At 34.6% G+C, this 19,298-nt stretch overlaps 1 protein-coding gene across 4 annotated transcripts in view; it reads right to left on the bottom strand.

Annotated features, from left to right (window-relative positions):
• Positions 1-746: 746 nt before the first annotated feature.
• The window catches only part of LOC129961621 (syntaxin-1A-like), a 60,217-nt gene continuing 41,665 nt past the window's right edge, over positions 747-19,298 (bottom strand). For all 4 annotated transcript variants that reach the window (XM_056075130.1, XM_056075132.1, XM_056075131.1 and 1 more), the window contains exons 8-9: positions 18,777-18,887; positions 747-844 (exon numbers count right to left, since the gene is read on the bottom strand). In XM_056075130.1, the coding sequence (XP_055931105.1) occupies positions 767-844; positions 18,777-18,887 (189 nt within the window). In that variant the 3' untranslated portion in view covers positions 747-766. The remainder of the gene's footprint in view (positions 845-18,776; positions 18,888-19,298) is intronic.

The raw sequence follows: 19,298 nt of genomic DNA, 5'->3' as shown, positions 1-19,298 counted from the left end.
CCTTGAACTCAAGTTTATATCAATATAAATCACTTTCCCATATTTTTGTAAAATTACTTTACAATATAACATCCTGTATATATATTCAGTTTTGCCATATTCTTGAAATTTCCATTTGATTCTTGATATTTCCATCAGGAAAGCAGTATTATATTAGGTTCTTATTCAATCTTAAAATTTCATTTCTATGTTTTTATTAGAATTTCATTTTTATATTTTCAGTTAGCTGTAATCATATTTTCTTTGATCTGTATTTCAATCTGTATACAATTTTACACCAGCCAACAGGTTTTTCTCTGCTTCTTATGTTGGTTGTTTTTATGAATAGTTGTTTGAGAATTGTTAAGAAAATAATAAAATGCTTATATATTAATATTATTAATAAGTGTGATTGATTAGTTTTATTTATTCTGTAGTATGAATATTTAGTTTTATAATATGCATTAACTGTCTAATACAGAATACACTAGACTGAAACAAAGTAAAAGTCTAAAAATAAAATAAATCATATTTCTTAAAAATTTGGTTTTAATGTTGCCTCGAATAAGAATAATTAAGAATTTAAATACTACAATTTTTAAAAGCATAATTTCTTCTTATCTTTTAGCTGTTTTAAATGTTGATCTTCATTACTATAGCTTTAGACAATAAATAAAATAAAATAGCTTTGTATTTTGTAAGATATTTATTTGAATGGAAAACTTTATACAAAATTTATATATATATGTATAAATCATCTTATTTAATTTACAGGTATTTCTACATTTCATGTACTGAATATAATAGCTATTGTTATTAATATGCCGATCAGAATTATCAATAGGATGATGATGGCAATTGTTTTCTGTAAAAGTAAAATATAATTTATTAATAACTTTAAAAAACTTTATATGAAATTACAAAAATTGTAATTCATAAAGTTTACATTAAAAAGGATACAAAATTAATTAAAAAGTATACAAAATTATTTATGAATATTAAATATTGTTTTCATAAACTTTAAAATAAAATCAAATATTATGTTGTAAATAAACTATAAAATCATTTGATTTAAGAGAAAACAATTCATGAAGCCATTTAGTTATCTTAGCTTTGTAAGCATTAGTTTTGATATGAATTTATTAAATCTGATTATCTTATACTATGATTGATATTCTCTAATGAGTAATTCTCTTTGAACTGAATTCAAAAGACTATCATAATTTACTTTAGTCCAAATGAATTTTTTCAGATATTTTATTAAATGGGAAAACTGGATGGAGAAATTAGCTTTTTTAATTTTTAATCGAGATAAAGAATTGTATTTGGTTTGAAAATAAAAACTATATTTGAATAGTTATTAGTTTCAAGTTAAGGTAACACCTTATTCTTCTGGTTTGTTTCTATATCCCGAATCCTTCTATATGTAACTTATATGAAATTGCATTGCATTTATGGGAATTACTAAGCAATTTACTTGTTAAAAACTTTTTTTTGACTAAATCATGTTTTAATAATGATTATGGTTTCTTTTTTCTTTCTTTCTTTCTTTCTTTTTTTTTTTTTTTTTTTTCGTCTTTGCTCTGAAAGTAAGTGTTAATGACACAACTCACTTTGACTCTGATTTCTCTAATTTATTTTTGTTGGGTTTGATGTAGCATAATAAAGTTGATAATATGGTTAAAAATTTTAAAAATCGAGGGTTTTTTTTTTTTTTTTTGCATCTGAAATTGTTTAGAATTGCTACCATATTATTGTTTTTCTTATAACAAATTTTTAAAACTATCTCTTTCTTTTAATCTATTGGGTTGGCAACTAAGTAACTGCGGATTTTTTTTAGAAAATCAAAGACAATTTTTTCATGGAACTAAATAACTTTATTCTGTAATGTATTGCCCATTTTGATCAATGACCTTTTGCCATCTTTCAGGCAGCATCATAATCCCACGTTCATAAAACTTCTGGTTTTTATTAGTAAAAAACTGAATCAGATACGATTTGACATCATCATCATTATTGAAATTTTTACCATTCAAGGAGTTTTGTAAAGATAGAAACAAAAGGTAATCAGATGGTGCAAGGTCAGGACTATATGGTGGATGTGGCAAAACATCCCAACCAAGCTCCAGTAATTTTTGCCGAGTGACCAAAGATGTGTGTGGCCTTGCACTGTCATGATGGAATACAACACCTTTTCGATTTGTCAGTTCGGGCCGCTTTTCTTCAACTGCATTGTTTAATTTCATTAGTTGTTCAATGTAGACAATTCCTTTGTAATCTCACCAAACTGATAACAAAACCTTCTTTTGATGAATATCAGCTTTTGATGCTGTTTGAGTTGGTTCACCTGGCCTGCTCCACGATCTTTTCCGCTTGATATTGTTGTAAACAACCCATTTTTCATCGCCAGTTATCAGTCGTTTTAAAAATGGATCATTTTCATTACGTTTCTTTAGCAAATCGCAGCTGTTAATGCGTTGCGTTAAATGCGTTTCTTTCAGTTCGTGAGGAACCCATGTATCGAGTTTTTGAACATAGCCAAGTTGTTTTAAGTGATTTTCAATGCATGTATGTGATACATGAAGCTTCTCTGCAATCTCACGTGTTTTACTGTGACGATCCGAATCGATTATTGCTTTGATTAGGTCGTCATCAACTTCAACTGGACGACCAGAGCGTTTTTCATCTTTGAGTGAGAAATCACCAGAACGAAATTTGGCAAACCAATTTTGACACTGCCGTTCTTTTAAGGCTTCGTCACCATAAACAGCACATAACTTTTTATGAGCTTGCGATGCGTTTTTCCCTTTGCAGAAATAAAAAAGCAAAATATGACGAAACTGTTCCTTTTGATTTTCCATTTTTCAACGAACGCCAAACGAAAACTAAGCAACCGATCAAAAAACTTTTTTTACTGATTGACAGCTGAATTGCCAACTATCAAATAACAAATGTGTTTTACATTTGTACTACGTCTGCAAACCTAAAAATTCTACTGAAGCCATCTATGAGTGAAATCCGCAATTACTTATTTGCCAACCCAATAGAACATAATTCAAAAGTTTTTAATGCAACCAACAGAATATTTAGCTGATGTAGTAAATCTAGACGGGATCTCTTATGAGCTGAAAGCGCAAAACAACATGTATCACAACAAAGCGGAGTATTTCAGTTATGATATTGTGAATGTGTTGCATATTGCGTGTTTTCAATTAACTTAAGTTCGCAGTTGAACCCCTCTACACAACATCTTGTTGGAACCCCATAGCTAGAAATCGTAAAACGGTCGGAGCAGGAGATTGTGGTTGTTGGGAAATGGTGATTTATTATTTTGTCAATCACCATTTTCTAACAAATGCAGAATAATCGAAATGTTTCACTGGCGTTGTAATGCACGGAGAGGCACCATCTTGCATAAAAATTGCGCTATCCGCGCATGAGGATTTGCTGGAATGAGCTGATTGCTCAAAAGAGATTTATAACGTGTCTCATTGACTGTACAGATTACAGGATCCGCAAGACCAATTTTCTCAAAACAGAAAGATCGAACAATAAATGCTGCTTGCGGGATTGTGCCCGATTAAATACAGATTACAGCTTATCGAAAATAAGTACATACACTGTAAGGTGTATGTACTTAAGGGAGTATATAATATATATAAGGCGTATATAAATATATATACTATAAGATGTATATATAAGATATTTGGAATTACTTGAGGTATAGGTGTGCCTCAAGTAATTAAAAATTATGCTGAGAAGATATGGCGATGAATAGCACGTGTCCACTCCAGTTTGATCGGTAATCGGTCACGCGAGTAACTGTGATGCCTCGGTGCGATTCTACTCTGTTCCACCCTAACTTGGCAGTAGAGTATATTCTAGGCATGCCGAATCACAGTCGTCGTCAGGGGAACAGGGTTACTTTAAACTACAAAGTTACTAGAAATGCAGATCGCTGGCGAAACTTTATCTCGCAAATTTTTCTCCAAATACTAAATATTTATTTACTTTATTATCATTTTAAATCAGATAATTATTTTTTTTCCTTATTTGTTCAATATTATTGATAAATTATTTTAATAAATCGTTAAAATTATTTCATTTCGTTCCATCGTTTTTCAAAAGAAAAGCCCAAATCTTTCAATATTCTGTAAAGCGTAGTTCGACTAATCTTTTTCGAAAAGATATATGTATCATCATTCACATCTTTTAAAACTTTATTTAACGTTAGGATCTCATTTCTCCGAAAAAATGCATGCATTTTTCATCAGATACAGGATAATGTAAAATCATCATATTTTACAAGACTTGAATGTTTACCTGCTGACCCTGGTCGTTTCTTTCCATGGGTATTTAAAGGACTGGGTGCCTTTATTTCTTTTTTCAAACGGAAACTGCGAAACTTTATCGACGATTTGGTTGATAGAATCTTGAGGGTTTTCTTCTCTGAGTCGAGAATAAACATTTAATATGTTTCTGCGTGCTGCACTTTTTGTTGGTTTCAATTGTCTTGAAGGTGTGTACAGCGCAGTCGGTGATAACACTTTTTCAGACATTTTAGCAGTGAATAGAAATAACGAATTGAATAAATATTCAACAATCGAAACTAATAATTACTAATGTGATCAAAAATATCAGCTGGCAAAAAAGCAAGAATAAAAAAGTACAAGTTGTGATAATAACGGTTGCGAACTAATTGAAGCAAAGTTAGTGGAAACGTACTAGAAAAACGCGCCAAATATTTATCCTTGAAGACCGGTTCTAGCCAAAGTGGAATTCATTACTGTCTGTCCACGACAAGAATACTGCTAGCCATTCGTCTATGTTTACGGCGGGCGCTATAGAAACAGGTTGCGGTAGGGATGATCCATTTTCAATGGGTGGAATCGGAAAGAAGTCTGGGGGGGTATTCTTTTTCTTGGCGTCAATGTGAAGCGATAACAGAAAATCTATTGCTCATTCGTCTTCTCGCTTTAATCGCAGTTGCACGTATCTTTATATTCGCTTAACTTATTTCTTTTATATTTTATTAATCTTTTCTTTGGTTAATATTAACTGCATTTTATTATTTAATTTTTTTTTTTGTCTCGTAAATTTTGACATCCTTTAAAATGCCTTTTCGATTTAAGAAAGGAGAGACTTTAAAATCACAAGCACGTAAAATTGTGCATAATGTTGCAGAGTTCTGCTCCGAAGAAGCTGCAGCAAAATCTTTGAAGGTTCCTCTTCCACAAGCCATGAAAAGAGCTGCTCAGGCGACTGGAGTGTCGGAAGGCACTATTAGGAAAATTAAAAATGAAGTTTCGACACTGGACAAAACGGAAGTTTTGAGTACTCCTGGAAAGCACCGTAATAGGCCTAATGACCGAAATTGTGAAATTGACGACTTCGACAAATGTGTTATTCGTCAAACAGTTCAAGATTTTTACGTCCAGCAAAAGAAAGTGCCTTCTTTAAGAAAATTACTTCCCGTATTGAGAGAGAAGTTGAATTTTCATTGGAATAAGGAATCATTGAGGAAAGTTTTGCATTCAATGAATTTTCGCTGGAAGAAATGCGCGAATAAAAGAAAATTTCTCATCGAAAGACCTGATATTGTGTTTTGGAGAAACAACTACTTGCGAAAAATGAGGCAGTACAGAAAAAGTAAATGCCAGATAGTTTTCATTGATGAAACGTGGGTCGACAGTAATCTAACATTTAGAAAATGCTGGCAAAGTGATACAATTTCAGGAGCCGAAATAAATGTAAATTCCAAAAATCGATTGATCATTGTGCATGCTGGCTCGTCCACGGGATTTATTCCTGACGCTCAATTAATTTACAAAGCGTCAACTAAAACTGGTGATTATCATGGCCAAATGAATTATGAAAATTTTGAGAAATGGGTGTTGGAAAAACTCATTCCAAATTTGCGCCCAAAAAGTGTCGTGTGCATGGACAATGCTCCATATCACACAAAAGTTGCAAATCCGACACCTACCAAATACAGTACGAAGAAAGAAATGACCGATTGGCTGATTAATAACGGAATAGAATGCGATATGAAAATGAGGAAAGCGGAACTGTATTCGCTAATTGATAGGAATCGCCCTAAAGAAATCATATATAAAATTGACAGCATAATAAAAGAAAATGGGCATTATGTCTTGCGACTTCCCCCCTACCATTGCGATTTAAATGCGATTGAATACGTTTGGTCTTCAGTCAAAAGACTCATCAAAGAGAGAAATATAACAGGAGACTTAAGTTTAGAAAACTTACAGAATCTGTTGTGCGATGCTTTGGGCGGAGTGTCTTCCAAGGGGAATGGGAGGCTCATTGCCGTCATGTGGAAAAACTTGAAAATTCTTATTGGGAAAAAGATGGAATTTTAGAGGAAGTAGTAGACGAACTGGTAGTTCAAATTGGAAGTACTGAATCGGATTCCGATTCAGAAGAAACGGAATCATGTGACAGTGATTCAGAATTTTTTTTAAGAAACTACACAACTGTCACTCGATCTCTGCTAGTTTTGTCATTTTAAAATAATATAGTTTTGCATTCTTTTAATCATAATTAATATATTTTATAAATAAAAAGTGAGTTTTAAAATTGCTTTTTTATTTCTTTTCGATTAATCAATTATAGATTATAGCAGAATGGAATTGTATTTAGTCTAATACATTTTGTTTCTGATACATTGTTATTATTTTCTATTTTTTTCATTAATGTGTTCTTGATTTCTACCATTCATGTTTGTATTAATAATCAAAAGTTTCAGTTTAACATAGTTTTGATTGTCCTTATTTTTTAAGGTCTGTTTTATTTATTTATTTTGCAGATTTTACTAAATTTAAAGCATGAAATTTAGTTAGTTAATTGCTGATTAATTAATTTTTATAATTGTTATGATAATACTTTAAATTGTAGAAAGTGAAACGAAGAAAGAAACAATAGATTCTAATATTTATCAGGAAATAATAGAATATTTTAGCATGAAGTTACTATGGGCTAAATTAAGATAAAACCTGGGAAATTAAATTGAAATTAGAGTTTAAAATATCATTATATATATACTTTTATAGCTTTTTCTGGATCAAAAACTTTTATTTAATGTTATAAACTGAAATTTAATAAAATAATTATCGTAAATTAGAATTTAACTTTTTAGCATAAATAAGATCGCCTTTTGAATTGATCGATATATGGAACTGGAAAATATAGAAATCCATTTCAGATTATATTTATAAAAAAAATGCACAGTTCAAACTTTTAAAGCAAATTATACTCAGCTGTTTGTATAAGTAAAATTAATTGATCATTCATTTTGAATTTTTTATTTGAAAAGTGTATTGAAAATTTATTAAAAAAAAGTTCTTGCAGGGAACTTTGAATTTCATTATTTTTTAAACAAGTATATTTCACAATTCAGTATTTTATTTTCATCGAAATTATTGAGTAATTTCCTTAAATCTACAGGTATAATTAATTTAGTTATCTACTATCACAATCATTGTCAAGATAAAAAAAAAATGAGGAGGGGAAAAAAACCCCGTTGTTTTAACCTTTTGCTCTTAGTGTTAAATAATAATTATGAGAAATTGTATTTATAGTTTAAAAAAAAAGAATTACTTTGAAATTCAAAATAGTGATTCTATTCTGCTATATGAAAATATTTAGAGATTAAAACGATTTAATTTCTTTTCTGGAATTGAATGAGTATATGCAATTATTAAGAAGTAATTCTATTAAATTTTTATCGCTAAATATTATTCAACTATATAATGGTATGAAAAAATATTATATTATAGGTAGCGCATTACTTTTTTTTCAATAAAATAAAGAAAATAGTCATTTATTGAGACTTGTTGTCTCGCCTCTCTGCAGTTTCAATAGCTTTCCTTCTTAACTAGGATTCCAAGAATCTATAAATTGTATGCACGTTAATGTGAGTTAGAAGGATTAAAGTATTTAACGAGATTCCTTTCTACTCAGGTGCACTGATTGTGATAGTAAAACGGTAGCAGATATGTATTCTCAAACGGTATTGATAGGCTTTGAATAGAAATGTGAAGAACATTAGGAGTGAAGAATTTTCAACCCCGAAATGATAAAATGCATGCAGGAATTTGGATCCTTTATTGCTTCGAGGATACATTGAAAGGAAAAGCTCATTTATCACTCTTATTTGAATTGACAGCTCGTGAGAAAATTTTTTCTTTGAAATAATTGTATTTCTTTTTCAAGCCGGGGGAAATGAATAAATGGTAATCTGGAATACAAAATCAAACTTTTACCGCGTTTTTCGTAGAATAATGTAAAGCGATATTGGGCTTATTTAGTTGGGTTCCTTTAAATCTGGCACGTGCATGAATGAACACTTGAATTATCTTCAAATTCAGAATACTTTTACATATAAACTTTGCGAAATTAATTATGCTGTAAAAAGCTTGTGCATATTGAAAATAAGTTACAAATCACAGTTTGATTTTTAAAAATCTGAAAATTGATAGTGTGGTAATCGTTAATTTTGTGTTTCGGGAAATAGTATATACATCAGAAAAATAAATATAAATTTGGAAAGGTTTCAAACCTATTTAACAATGAGCATTTTACTTTAAAACAAAATAAAAGCACTTTTATAAAATTTATGAAATAAGTACGATTAATTATGTTAAATTAGATTACCTCGCGTTTGTTGCGGAGAATTTGATATTAATAACTTATATAAATTTAGAGCAAATGAAATGAAGACGATTAATGTTTTGTCATGCATGATTTTACTTCTTAATTTTTTTTTTCTTCTTGTGTAGTCGTTAGACATACAAATATTTATTCAGTTTTTCTATTTGATTTGTTTTGTTCTTTGTATACATATGACAGGAATGCCGGATATTTTCAATATTCCGAGTATGCAAATGATTTTCAGCTGAGTGAATTATTTTTTTAAATTTGTTTTCAAGAATTAAATGCAATAATACCAAATATCGCCACTTTGGCGCTAAACATGCTAATGTAAGAAATTTGAATGAATTTCTACCTCTGCGAAATGAACTCTTCCTACAGTAACCTGTTTCTATAACGCCTGCCGTAAACATAGACGAATGTCTAGCAGTATTCTTGTCGTGGACAGACAGTATGTCAATCGCTTGGTTTTATTCGTTCGCTTTATTTACAAAATACTTAACAGATAAGCACTTCTAACTTGAGAATAATTTTAAATACATACTGATAAAAAAGGATTTCTGTAATTTATGATATTATTTGATAAATTTCTGCGCATTTTAGCTATTTTAAAGTCAAAATTGATGGGGAACTCTTTCCCAACGCGGAGTGTCGCATTTTCTGCCTTTTACAATACTGCCAAGTTAGGGCGAAATAGAGTATCGTACGCTGGGGTGAAGTAAGTAACTTACAGGTCGTTGCTTAAGGCGCGGAAAGAATGGCATTGCCATTCTTTCCGCGCTAGTGTAAGCCGCCATAGGAGCCCCCCCCCCCACCAGCAACAGCGAGATTTTAGGAGTACCGACGATTGAACCGTGTACGCCATCCGGAGCGAGTTACAATCTCGACGTGTGATAACCCTCTCTGCTGACGTGCTTTGCTGAGCCTGAGACTATGACGCCGGATATCGAGTTTTGTTGCACTTGTGCAAAACATAGATTTCACATGATCAATATTCACCGTGTGCCCTTTTCAATGTTAGTAGATATTGACGGTTTTCCCGGTCCTTTGGAGCACTCGAAATGAATCCTCATAAGGAGGTTGGAAACTTTTCCTGAGTACATCCGTCCGGAGGAACACATGGCTGTACGACCTGAGATCCTTGCTTACAAATACTGTCTACGGACCGTGGAGGTGCGGCTTAGGAGGCAGTAGTCGCTGCATTACCTCTATTTCCCCATAAAGGTAGATGGATCGGGATTGATCACCGTTCCCCTAAAAGTCGATTGGAAGCACCATACAACATCTCTACAGTTATCTCTTCCAAGTTCAGAATCAAAAGAAGATTGTTGGCACTGTCAAAGACCATTGTAATTTTCCATGAGCCATGATGGTCGCTTTTAGTTTCCGGTGGTATGGTATGCGCTACCGAGCAGTTTCCAGGAGCTTACTTAGGGTTTGAAAAAGAGTAGATTGCTTACCTTGGTTCGTCGTTAACTGAAGTAGTGGTCCAAATTGAGCTATCTATCTCGAATCGAAAGCTGTTGCTTTCCTGTTAGCCGATATATCCACCAAAGAAAATGCCTCTGGCCATTTAGAAATGATCGACACAAGTAAGGCAATATTTAAAGCTTTCAGACAGGAGAAAATGTCCCTCTATATCAATGAACATGCTCATACCTAGCACTAGGAGGCACAAAACCACCCGGTTTGCTTCTAGTACGCTGTGACACTTTTGCTTGTTGACACTGTAGGCACATATGGCTGTATTGCAGCAGTGTCATGTCGGCTCTTATGAAAGGCCAGTCATGTCATTCGCTGATTATCCTTACTGATGCTCGTATACCTACATGTGAAAGTACATGTAGATGTCTAAAAATCTCATGACTAAAGTTCTTTGGTGCGAATGGGTGGATATGATCAAGGGACACATCACAATGCAAGGTAACTGAAGGCTCACCTACAGAAAGAGGTTGCAGCACCACTCTTACAATTCGGAATCAGTCTGTTGCTCCTCAGCCATCTTTTGGAAATCAACTGCAGATGGTTTTATCCTTGAAAGTGCATGTGCAACCACATTGTCAGCTCCTTTCAATTGATAAATGTCGGTTGTAAACATGCCAATCAAATCTATTTGCCTCAACTATCGAGATGAGCTTTTGTCTTTCTTTTGATGAAAAGCAAACATCAACGGATTGTGATTATAAACAGAATGAAATTTCGACGTTCTACCATGTGACGAAAATATTTAATGATCATGTAGGCTGCCAGAAGCTCTGTCGTATGCACTGTATTTCTGTTGAGCAGGAGAAAGTGACTTGGAATAAAATAAAAACCCAGTACTAACCTTTCGTTGGTGTCCAACATCTACAGCATTATCAAGGCAACACTGTTATAGAGAGAGTGGCATTAGCAGAAGGGTGGAACAAGACCGTAGCCTCCACCAAGTCTCCAGTTTACACTTTTCAAATGCACTTCTGGCTTCCTCCATCCAGAGGATAGGTATTTTGTCATTCTTCTTGGTTCCCTTTAAGTAGAACCGCATGCGTTCTGTCTCCATGTGGCACGAAACGTCTGTAGAAGTTAATGGGTGTCAGGAATCTTCGGAGCTCTTCCACCATACTTGGCTCAGGGAATTCTGTTAAAGCTGATACATTTTCTGGGAGTTGTGTAATGCTATCAGGCGTGACTATGAGGTCAAGAAATGTCACGTATGATTTCCCCAGGACATACTTGGAAGTATTCATCTGTATTCCTCAAAGCTCCGGAATTCTTTCTTCAGATGCTCCAAATGCTGGTTGTTGCTTTCTGATGAGACCAGGACGTCGTTAAAATATAGCAAACAGAGGTTCATGCCACTTAAGACGGGATAAAGGAACCTTTGGAAAGTGGCAATAGCGTCTGAAAGCCCAAATGACATATGCAGAAACTTAAAAAAATCCAAAGGGCGTAGCAGCAGCTGCTTATGGCACGTCTTCTTGTACTGGAATCTGATGATAGGCCTTTCTAAGGTTCAGAGTTGAGAAAATCTTCTTTCATCGAGCACCTGCAAGCAGTCTTTGATGTGCGGTACTGGATAACGATTTGGAATTGTCACACTATTCAGCTTCCTGGAATCTCCACAGTTATGTCAATCTCCATTGCTTTTTCGAACCATGTGCAGAGGTGAAGCACAGCAGCTTTTCGATGGCCTCCAAATCCCTGTCGACACCAAAAATTCAAAATCTTGCTTCGCAGCCTTTAGCTTGTCGGGGGGGGGGGGGTCTTCGTAGTCTTGAGAATACTGCGGGTCTTGTAATTTGAATATCGTGCTTGATATCGTGTTCTGTCTGGTGCTTCGAACTAGCCTCGACGAGAGAAGGAAACTTAGATACAGTGCGCGAAAAAAGTATAAGGACAACATGTAATTGCATGAAAATATGCCTTATTTCCATTTCACCTAAATGAACTTTTTATATTTCTTACTTCTGCTGCATAATTTTGTGATAACACTTATACTACATAAAAAATATAATTTAGCTTCAAAATATTGATTTTACAAAATTTAACATTAAAGGAAATACGGAAAAAATTATAAGGACATGTTGTAAAATGCTTAAAAAATGTTTCAATAATCAAGAAAACTACCTTTTTTTTAATCGCTTGAATAAGCCGAGAGGTCATAGATCCTGAAAGATTTTTTAAAATGTCCACAGATATTTTTTCCCAAGCGACTTTGATAGCGACGACAAGATTTTGTGTACATTAATACTGTGTGCCGTTTTTATAAACTTCTTGGGCTAGAAGTCCCCATAAGTTTTCGATTGGATTAGGATCGGGACTTGTCGCCGGCCAATCAAGTAAATTTACAGAATTAGCTTCAAACCAGAGTTTTGCACTCGTAGAAACGTGTATCGAAGCATTATCCTGATGAAAAATATAGTCCCCTGAAGTAATTAGTGGCGCTTCAGGTAACAAACTTTCTCCTAACATATCAACATACCTGTCCGAATTCATTTTACGGTTGATAAATACAATTGGAGTGGTTCCATTTGCCGCAAAAGCGCCCCATACCATAACCGAGCCACCACCATATTGACGCCTGAAAAACACTTCCTTGGTCTTTCGCAGATCATACCAAAAATAACGAAAACCATCGGGTCCATCAAGATTGAACTTTCTTTCGTCCGAAAAAATTACATCAGCCCAATTTTGACCAAGAGAAATGTATTTTTTGGCAAAGTAAACTCTTCTTTTCTTATGATGATTTGTAAGAGGGGGGCATGGCACTAATTTCCCATAAGAAACTTGAGGATGTTTACTCAAAACCTTTTGAACTGTCCTTGTTGAGCATGGTAAACTCAAATTTTGTATAACTTCATTTGCTGTTTCTCTTTTCTCGCAAGCTCTCCTTACAATCATTCTTTTTTGTCGACGAGTGAGAATTTCTGGTCTCCCAGTTCGGTTTTTCATACCATACATCCCAGGATTCAGAAAGTTCAGTTCCTTTGGGCATCGTTTAAAAATTCACACTGAAAGTCGCCGAGTGGGAAATTCTTTTCGCAAATGAATCTTTTAACTCGGAATTGTCATTTTATGCTTTCAAATATGCAAATTTTTAAAAATTACTGGAGAAAAAGCAATGTCTTTATACTTTTTTCCGTTTTCATTTAGGTTTAAAAATCAAAATTTCAATTTTAGCAGATTTAAAATTGAAAATTTTAATTACTTTACGCATAAAATATTTTAGTTTTACTTCTATTTTTGCTGCAAAAATTTGCATACGATTCTGTAAACAAGGCTTCTAGATTTGGCAATTTTTCGCGTGTCCTTATAATTTTTTCGGGCACTGTAGTAGTAGATGGAACTTTGTATCTACCTTGATTGTTTTGATGTCGGCACCCTGACATCAAACTGTTCCTTGAGACTGACCCCGCTCTGCACTGTTCCTTGAGACTGAATTTTTGTAAGAGGGTCTAGTAAGCATCCTTTGCGAAAGTCGATCAAAAGTTCAAAGTGGCGAAGAAAAACTTGCATCAATAATTGGTTATGAGACATCAATTACGAAAGTTCAATGGAAAGCTCTACGCAGGCCTAAATTTAACTTCAGGAGAACCTGACCAGAAGTACGCATTTCAGTGCTGCAGAAAGTTGAAGTTTTGCGTTTTAGAGTGGTGTTTGGACAACGAGGGTAGAATAATTGAAATATCTGCTCCTGCATCAATCATGAATTTTGAAACTGTTGATCTATCTGACAGGTACAAACGGTGAATTTCAGTTGAGCTGTCACCCGATGACCAGAGTGACGACCTTCTTAGTTTTCCGCCAAGAAAGTGGAAGATGTTCTTCACTGCTGAGATCTCTGCTTTAAACGCTGGTGATACCGATATTGGGAAGTATTTCCCTCTTCTCTGCTAGCTCATCTCCGGCGAAATTGTCTTCCAGGTTTCCTCGAACGGGACCCAAGAACTTGCCTCTAGGCGTGATGAAATATCTATTAGAGTGGATTGCATGAATGCTTTTTCCCATGACACAGCACGGATCGAAAACACTATCCGTTGCGACTTTCATGATTCCATCGGCCATCTCCGCTAGCCCTCAGGGGCTCACCTTCTTTAGGTGAGTACGGGTATCCCAATCCCGAAGTACCCAGTGATCTTTACTCCCTTCATGCTTACTCTCCTCTACGTCGTATGCTATTTTCTTGATCCTTCCATCCTTTGATGGCAAGGCGAGGGAGCTCTCCATGAGAAGCTGTCGCCGTTCTGTTTGCTTCTTGTTTCTCATGGACAGCCAAAAACCCCACGTGTTGGCCGTGCGTGGCGACCCATTAGACGGGTGGTGCACTGTGGTCCCCGGTGTATCAATCGGCTGGTATTCTAACCACTTGGTTAGTCAGCTAGGGATCAAGCGAAAGGGTCATTCTCTGGGGTTTGGCATTAAGGCTGGTTAAGGTTTCTGGAGGGACTCTGAGCGTATAGGGCTTTGCTAGCATCAAGGTAAGTGCCGTGGCAGGGGATGTCCAGAACCAGTGGCTGCCTTCCCTTGTTGGCCTCCGTGGTGGGCGGTGCCGTCAGGGCCCGAATTTTGTCATTTCTTTGCATTGGGGTTTTTTCAAAATTTTTCTGGTGTGGGAGATTCTAAACTGGAAAGGAGCAACATAGACTGTCTCAGTAAATTCGTAAGATTTTTAATTCTGTCCTTTGATAAATCGAGAAACATTTCTTCTCTTTCACCTTTTGCAATCTACAAAGGTATTACAGGCATTGGTGGAGAACCAAGATCAATTAAGAAATTAAAACCGGTGATTTCTTGATTGAAACTTTATCTTCGATGCAAACAAAGTCTTTTCTTATTGCTGAAACATTACTTGACATTCCAATATCTGTACCCCCCCCCCCCCCCCACAAAACTCTGAATTCTGTTCGAGGTGTTATCTCTGAGCCTGAATTGTTCAATACTTCAGAATCTGATATATTATAACGTTTCTCTGATCAGGGCGTTATTTATGTCCGCTGTATTTTTGTGAAGAAGAGTTCAGAATTGCAACCAACTAATAACATAATCTTAACTTTCAATAAAACTAAACTGCCCCAAACAGTTAAAGCTAATTACTTGTATTGTCGTGTACAGCCTTTTATCCCCAACCCGATTAGCTGTTATAAATGTCAACGGTTTGGACATTCAAACACTGCCTGTTTGTGGAAATTTTGTGTGCTCTAGATGTGCATCAGTTGGGCATTCTTCTACTAACTGTCATTCAGAGCCGAATTGTGCGCAGGCGCATGAATCAAATTCAAAGGTTTGTCCTACTTGGCAACAAGAAAAACAAATTCAGAAGCTGAAATCATTAAAAAATATTTCGTATGCAGAAGCAAAAAAAAAAAAAAAAAAAACTGTGTCTGCCACCATTTGTTCCATCATCTGCAACCATAGTGCAGCAAAGAAAATCCTTTGATACAGCTGAAAAATTTGTACAAACAGATTTAAGTTTTACCAGCCTGTTCTGTGCATCTAAAATCTTTGTTTCAACTCTCACTGAAAACAAAATTTGTAATGTTAACGGTCTCCAAAGAAGAAAAAAGCCAAGCAATATAACAGGATTGATTCCAATGAAAATGTTTTTGTTTCTGAATTTAGAGATTCAAACGCATTTGTTCAAGATACAACTGAATTACCATGCTCAACCAATCCACTGAGAGAATCCATATTAACTGATAATTTACTTCCTGATGATGCAAAATCGGATGATTTCAGTGATTATGATCCCAAAGAAACCATTGACGGTGAAATGATAAATGACTATAGACATCAGTCATCAACCAGTCGGACAATTATAAATCCATGCTTTTACCCAGCTTTCAAATAACATTGACATTTGTCGAGAAAACATTACATATGTGACAATCTTATACCATTCCTTGATTATTTTTATCGTGTATTTCAGATTAATAACATTTGTTAATCTTTCATTGTAGTTTTGTTTTAGAAACGAATCACGTTTGAATCATTTAACCTTTTTCATAAATCCAGTTATAAGAGTTTTAATCTATCATTTGTGCTTGATATACACCATATGTTTGGCGCAGCGTAACCAAAATTGGTTTTTGTGCCATACAACCTCACTCACTCCCCCATCTCCGCTAATCGTTCCAATTTGTTGTTGGAGATGGCCAAGATCTGCTGCACGTGGGCTGGGGACTACAATACCTCCTCGCTGATCTTATCGCCGGCCTTATTCGTCATTTCTAGCAATAGTCGGGATAGTTTTCTATCCCCGAGCTGCATCCCGGAAATAACATCCTTTTGCTTTACACTTTGAGCGTAGTGAGAACACAATCTCCTTCGCAGCGCTTCGTAGGACCCTGCTGCCGACGGATCCTGCATAATGTCGCTTCGTAGGACCCTGCTGCCGACGGATCCTGCATAATGTCACCGACGACTTCCAACTCTTCCGGTTGCAAAACTGATGAAATTTCATAACTTCAGCAGTCAGCCGGCGAAAATGAAATGGCTCACCATTTACTTAAACCATAGTGCCGATTAGTACGCCAAAATGAAGGGACTTTGACGGCGACATATGCTATATTTCCACTTTCTTCATTCTGCATAATTAGTCTCCATTCGCATTAAAAATAATGATTAATTCTGCAAGAGCATTGTTCAAGAATATCATTACAAAAAAATATAGTCATTTTCTTGTTAAAATGATCTGAGGGAGATAGAATGTTCACAAGAAGCATGTGGTTCGTTTAAGTCCAGAGGTCATCAATATTGGGATTGTTCTCTATTAAATGCATATTACAATTTATCGAAAATAATTATATACACTGTAAGGTAGGTGTACCTCAAGTAATGTCCAAGAAATTGATGAGAAGATAGAATGGCGATAAATAGCACTCCAGCTAGGTCGGTAATCGGTCACGGAAATAACGGTGATGTATCGCTGCGATTCGTACGCCGGGGTGAAGGAAGTAGCTAATAGGTCGCTGTACTAAGAGGAAGTGAAAGGTCGAAGGTCATGCATGTTCTTTTACCTGTTTCCGCGAGAACCAGTTTCTTCTCCTCGGCGCGAATTTTGAATATTGACAAAATATCGGAGATGGGAATGGGTTTCTTCTATCCACAAAATGTTCCATGGCCATGCATTGTCCATTTCCATTCGAGAAAGAAATTGCAGGGTGAAAGTTTCTCGTTTTTGTGATAAATAAGGAATTCTTGAACATGCGGAGTTTTGAATGGATAGCATTGCGGATGTTTCGTAAAATTTTACGAGATGTGCTGATAGATATGTCTGTTCAGGAAATTCCCCGTCCACTGGACATTCTCAAAACACTGCTTGATGCTTCCAACAATGCTATAGCCACATCTTCCACTGTCGTCGAAGCAGTTGCTTTCCTCCCACTACCACATGAACGAATTATCAATCATATTCATTCCGAAGCAATTACAGGACCAGAGCCGCTTCTTAAACCCTTTAATGTCCGGAATTACTTGTATGCAATTGCTGCACATATACCATTCTTTTAATGCTTCACAGTAAAGTCGAATCCTTCAATGAGAATTATCATTACTTTCTTAGTCGCAGAATAAAATAGAACTGTATGCTCTCCAGTTTTTTTCCCCCCATATAAGTGTAATTTGCGATGCACATGTTGCGTCTTTTAAGTAGCATTTTAAAATTGAGATTTTTTTAAAGCAACCATTTTCTAGCATCTTATAATGAGTATAGCACCATTTATCGGTTAACTTCTGAATTTTTTTCTTTCTGAAAACAAATCACCTTTGCTTCATGTGATCAATCATTCAGAATCAATATCAGATCATTTGGACCAGTAGTTCTTTACAGCCTATTTAAAGGGCGACTTTAGTAATATTTTTTTAATACAGAGGGATTATAATTAATTATTTCATTTCTGTATTCTAATAAAATTGTAAATATTGCTTCAACATTAAAACTTTTTTTTGTTATTAACGATGACGCCGTAGTTACATACTTAGAAACCGATTCACTAATAAAAATAATTTTTTTTAAATGTATTTAAAATAATGTGGCTAATAAGTTGTCCATGGGATGTTTATAAAGAATATATGGTTTATAGATTGAATTAAATCATCTTTGTTTACACCATTCTATGTCATCATTTGTTCTACAGTGTGAAATGCTTTACAAAAAGGTTTTATCATTGTATAGTATTATTCCGTATCGATATTATAAAGAACTATATTCCATTGGTCTTTTTTAAAAAGCTTTGGACTTTGTATAAGAAAATTGGATAATGAAGGACTTGTTAGAACAACTATTTTGAAATGCTAATTTTTGCTTTAATTTATCAAAATGTTGATGGTTTTATGTTAATAATTAAAAAAAATAAGAATATATCGTCTTTGATAAAAAGATATTGTAAAGTTTGACAGTTATCCGTCTATGCCATACATTCATGGCATAAACGGATAACTTTTTTAAATGCCCTGCTTTCTAAAAACATGATTTTGTAATTATATAGAATAAAGGAATAATAATTCAAAATTTGATCAACGCTGAATGCATTTTCATAACTGAATTTTTCTTTGTGTTTCATACTTCAAGTATAAAAATTTTAAAATACTTTTCATTAGAAATCTTTACCTTATATTTGAAATAGTACATTTGAAAGAGATACCCTTACCTTTCGTATTTTTCTTTTCTTTTTTGCGGCGCTAGCCATCTCCTTGTTTCCATCCCTAACGTCTTCTGATGCTTCAAGCACATGCTGTTCTATGGAATCTATGATTTCTCCCTGTGTGAATAATATATGATTTAAATTATTACTGATTGACGACAATATTTTAAATAATTACTGAATCTATAATTCTTTCCTTGAGGAAATTTTGGAGACAGCGATGGTGTTTGAGGTGATCTTGGCTTTAGGACTAGAGGATCCAGGTTAGATTCCTAATTCCATCTATCATGTATGTGTGCCTGGTGTTGCAGTGATCTGATTTCAAAGATCAAACATCTTTCCATTAGTGTAGTGGTGTGATAGTTGAGAAAGAATGTATTGGCTTTTGACATAGCTCAGTATTATGCAGTCTTTCCAAAAATAGCCCTCATGTTTTCTTCAAAGCAAGACATTTCTAATGACTTCAAACTATTTTGTAACTTGTTTTCTAATTACACTGTTTACCAATAAGTATTTGGACACCCATGC

The sequence above is a fragment of the Argiope bruennichi genome, chromosome 2, assembly GCF_947563725.1.
Source record: "Argiope bruennichi chromosome 2, qqArgBrue1.1, whole genome shotgun sequence".
Lineage (NCBI taxonomy): Eukaryota > Metazoa > Arthropoda > Arachnida > Araneae > Araneidae > Argiope > Argiope bruennichi.
The sequence above is the reverse complement of the archived record's forward strand: the minus strand, read 5'-3'. Positions and strand labels throughout refer to the sequence as shown.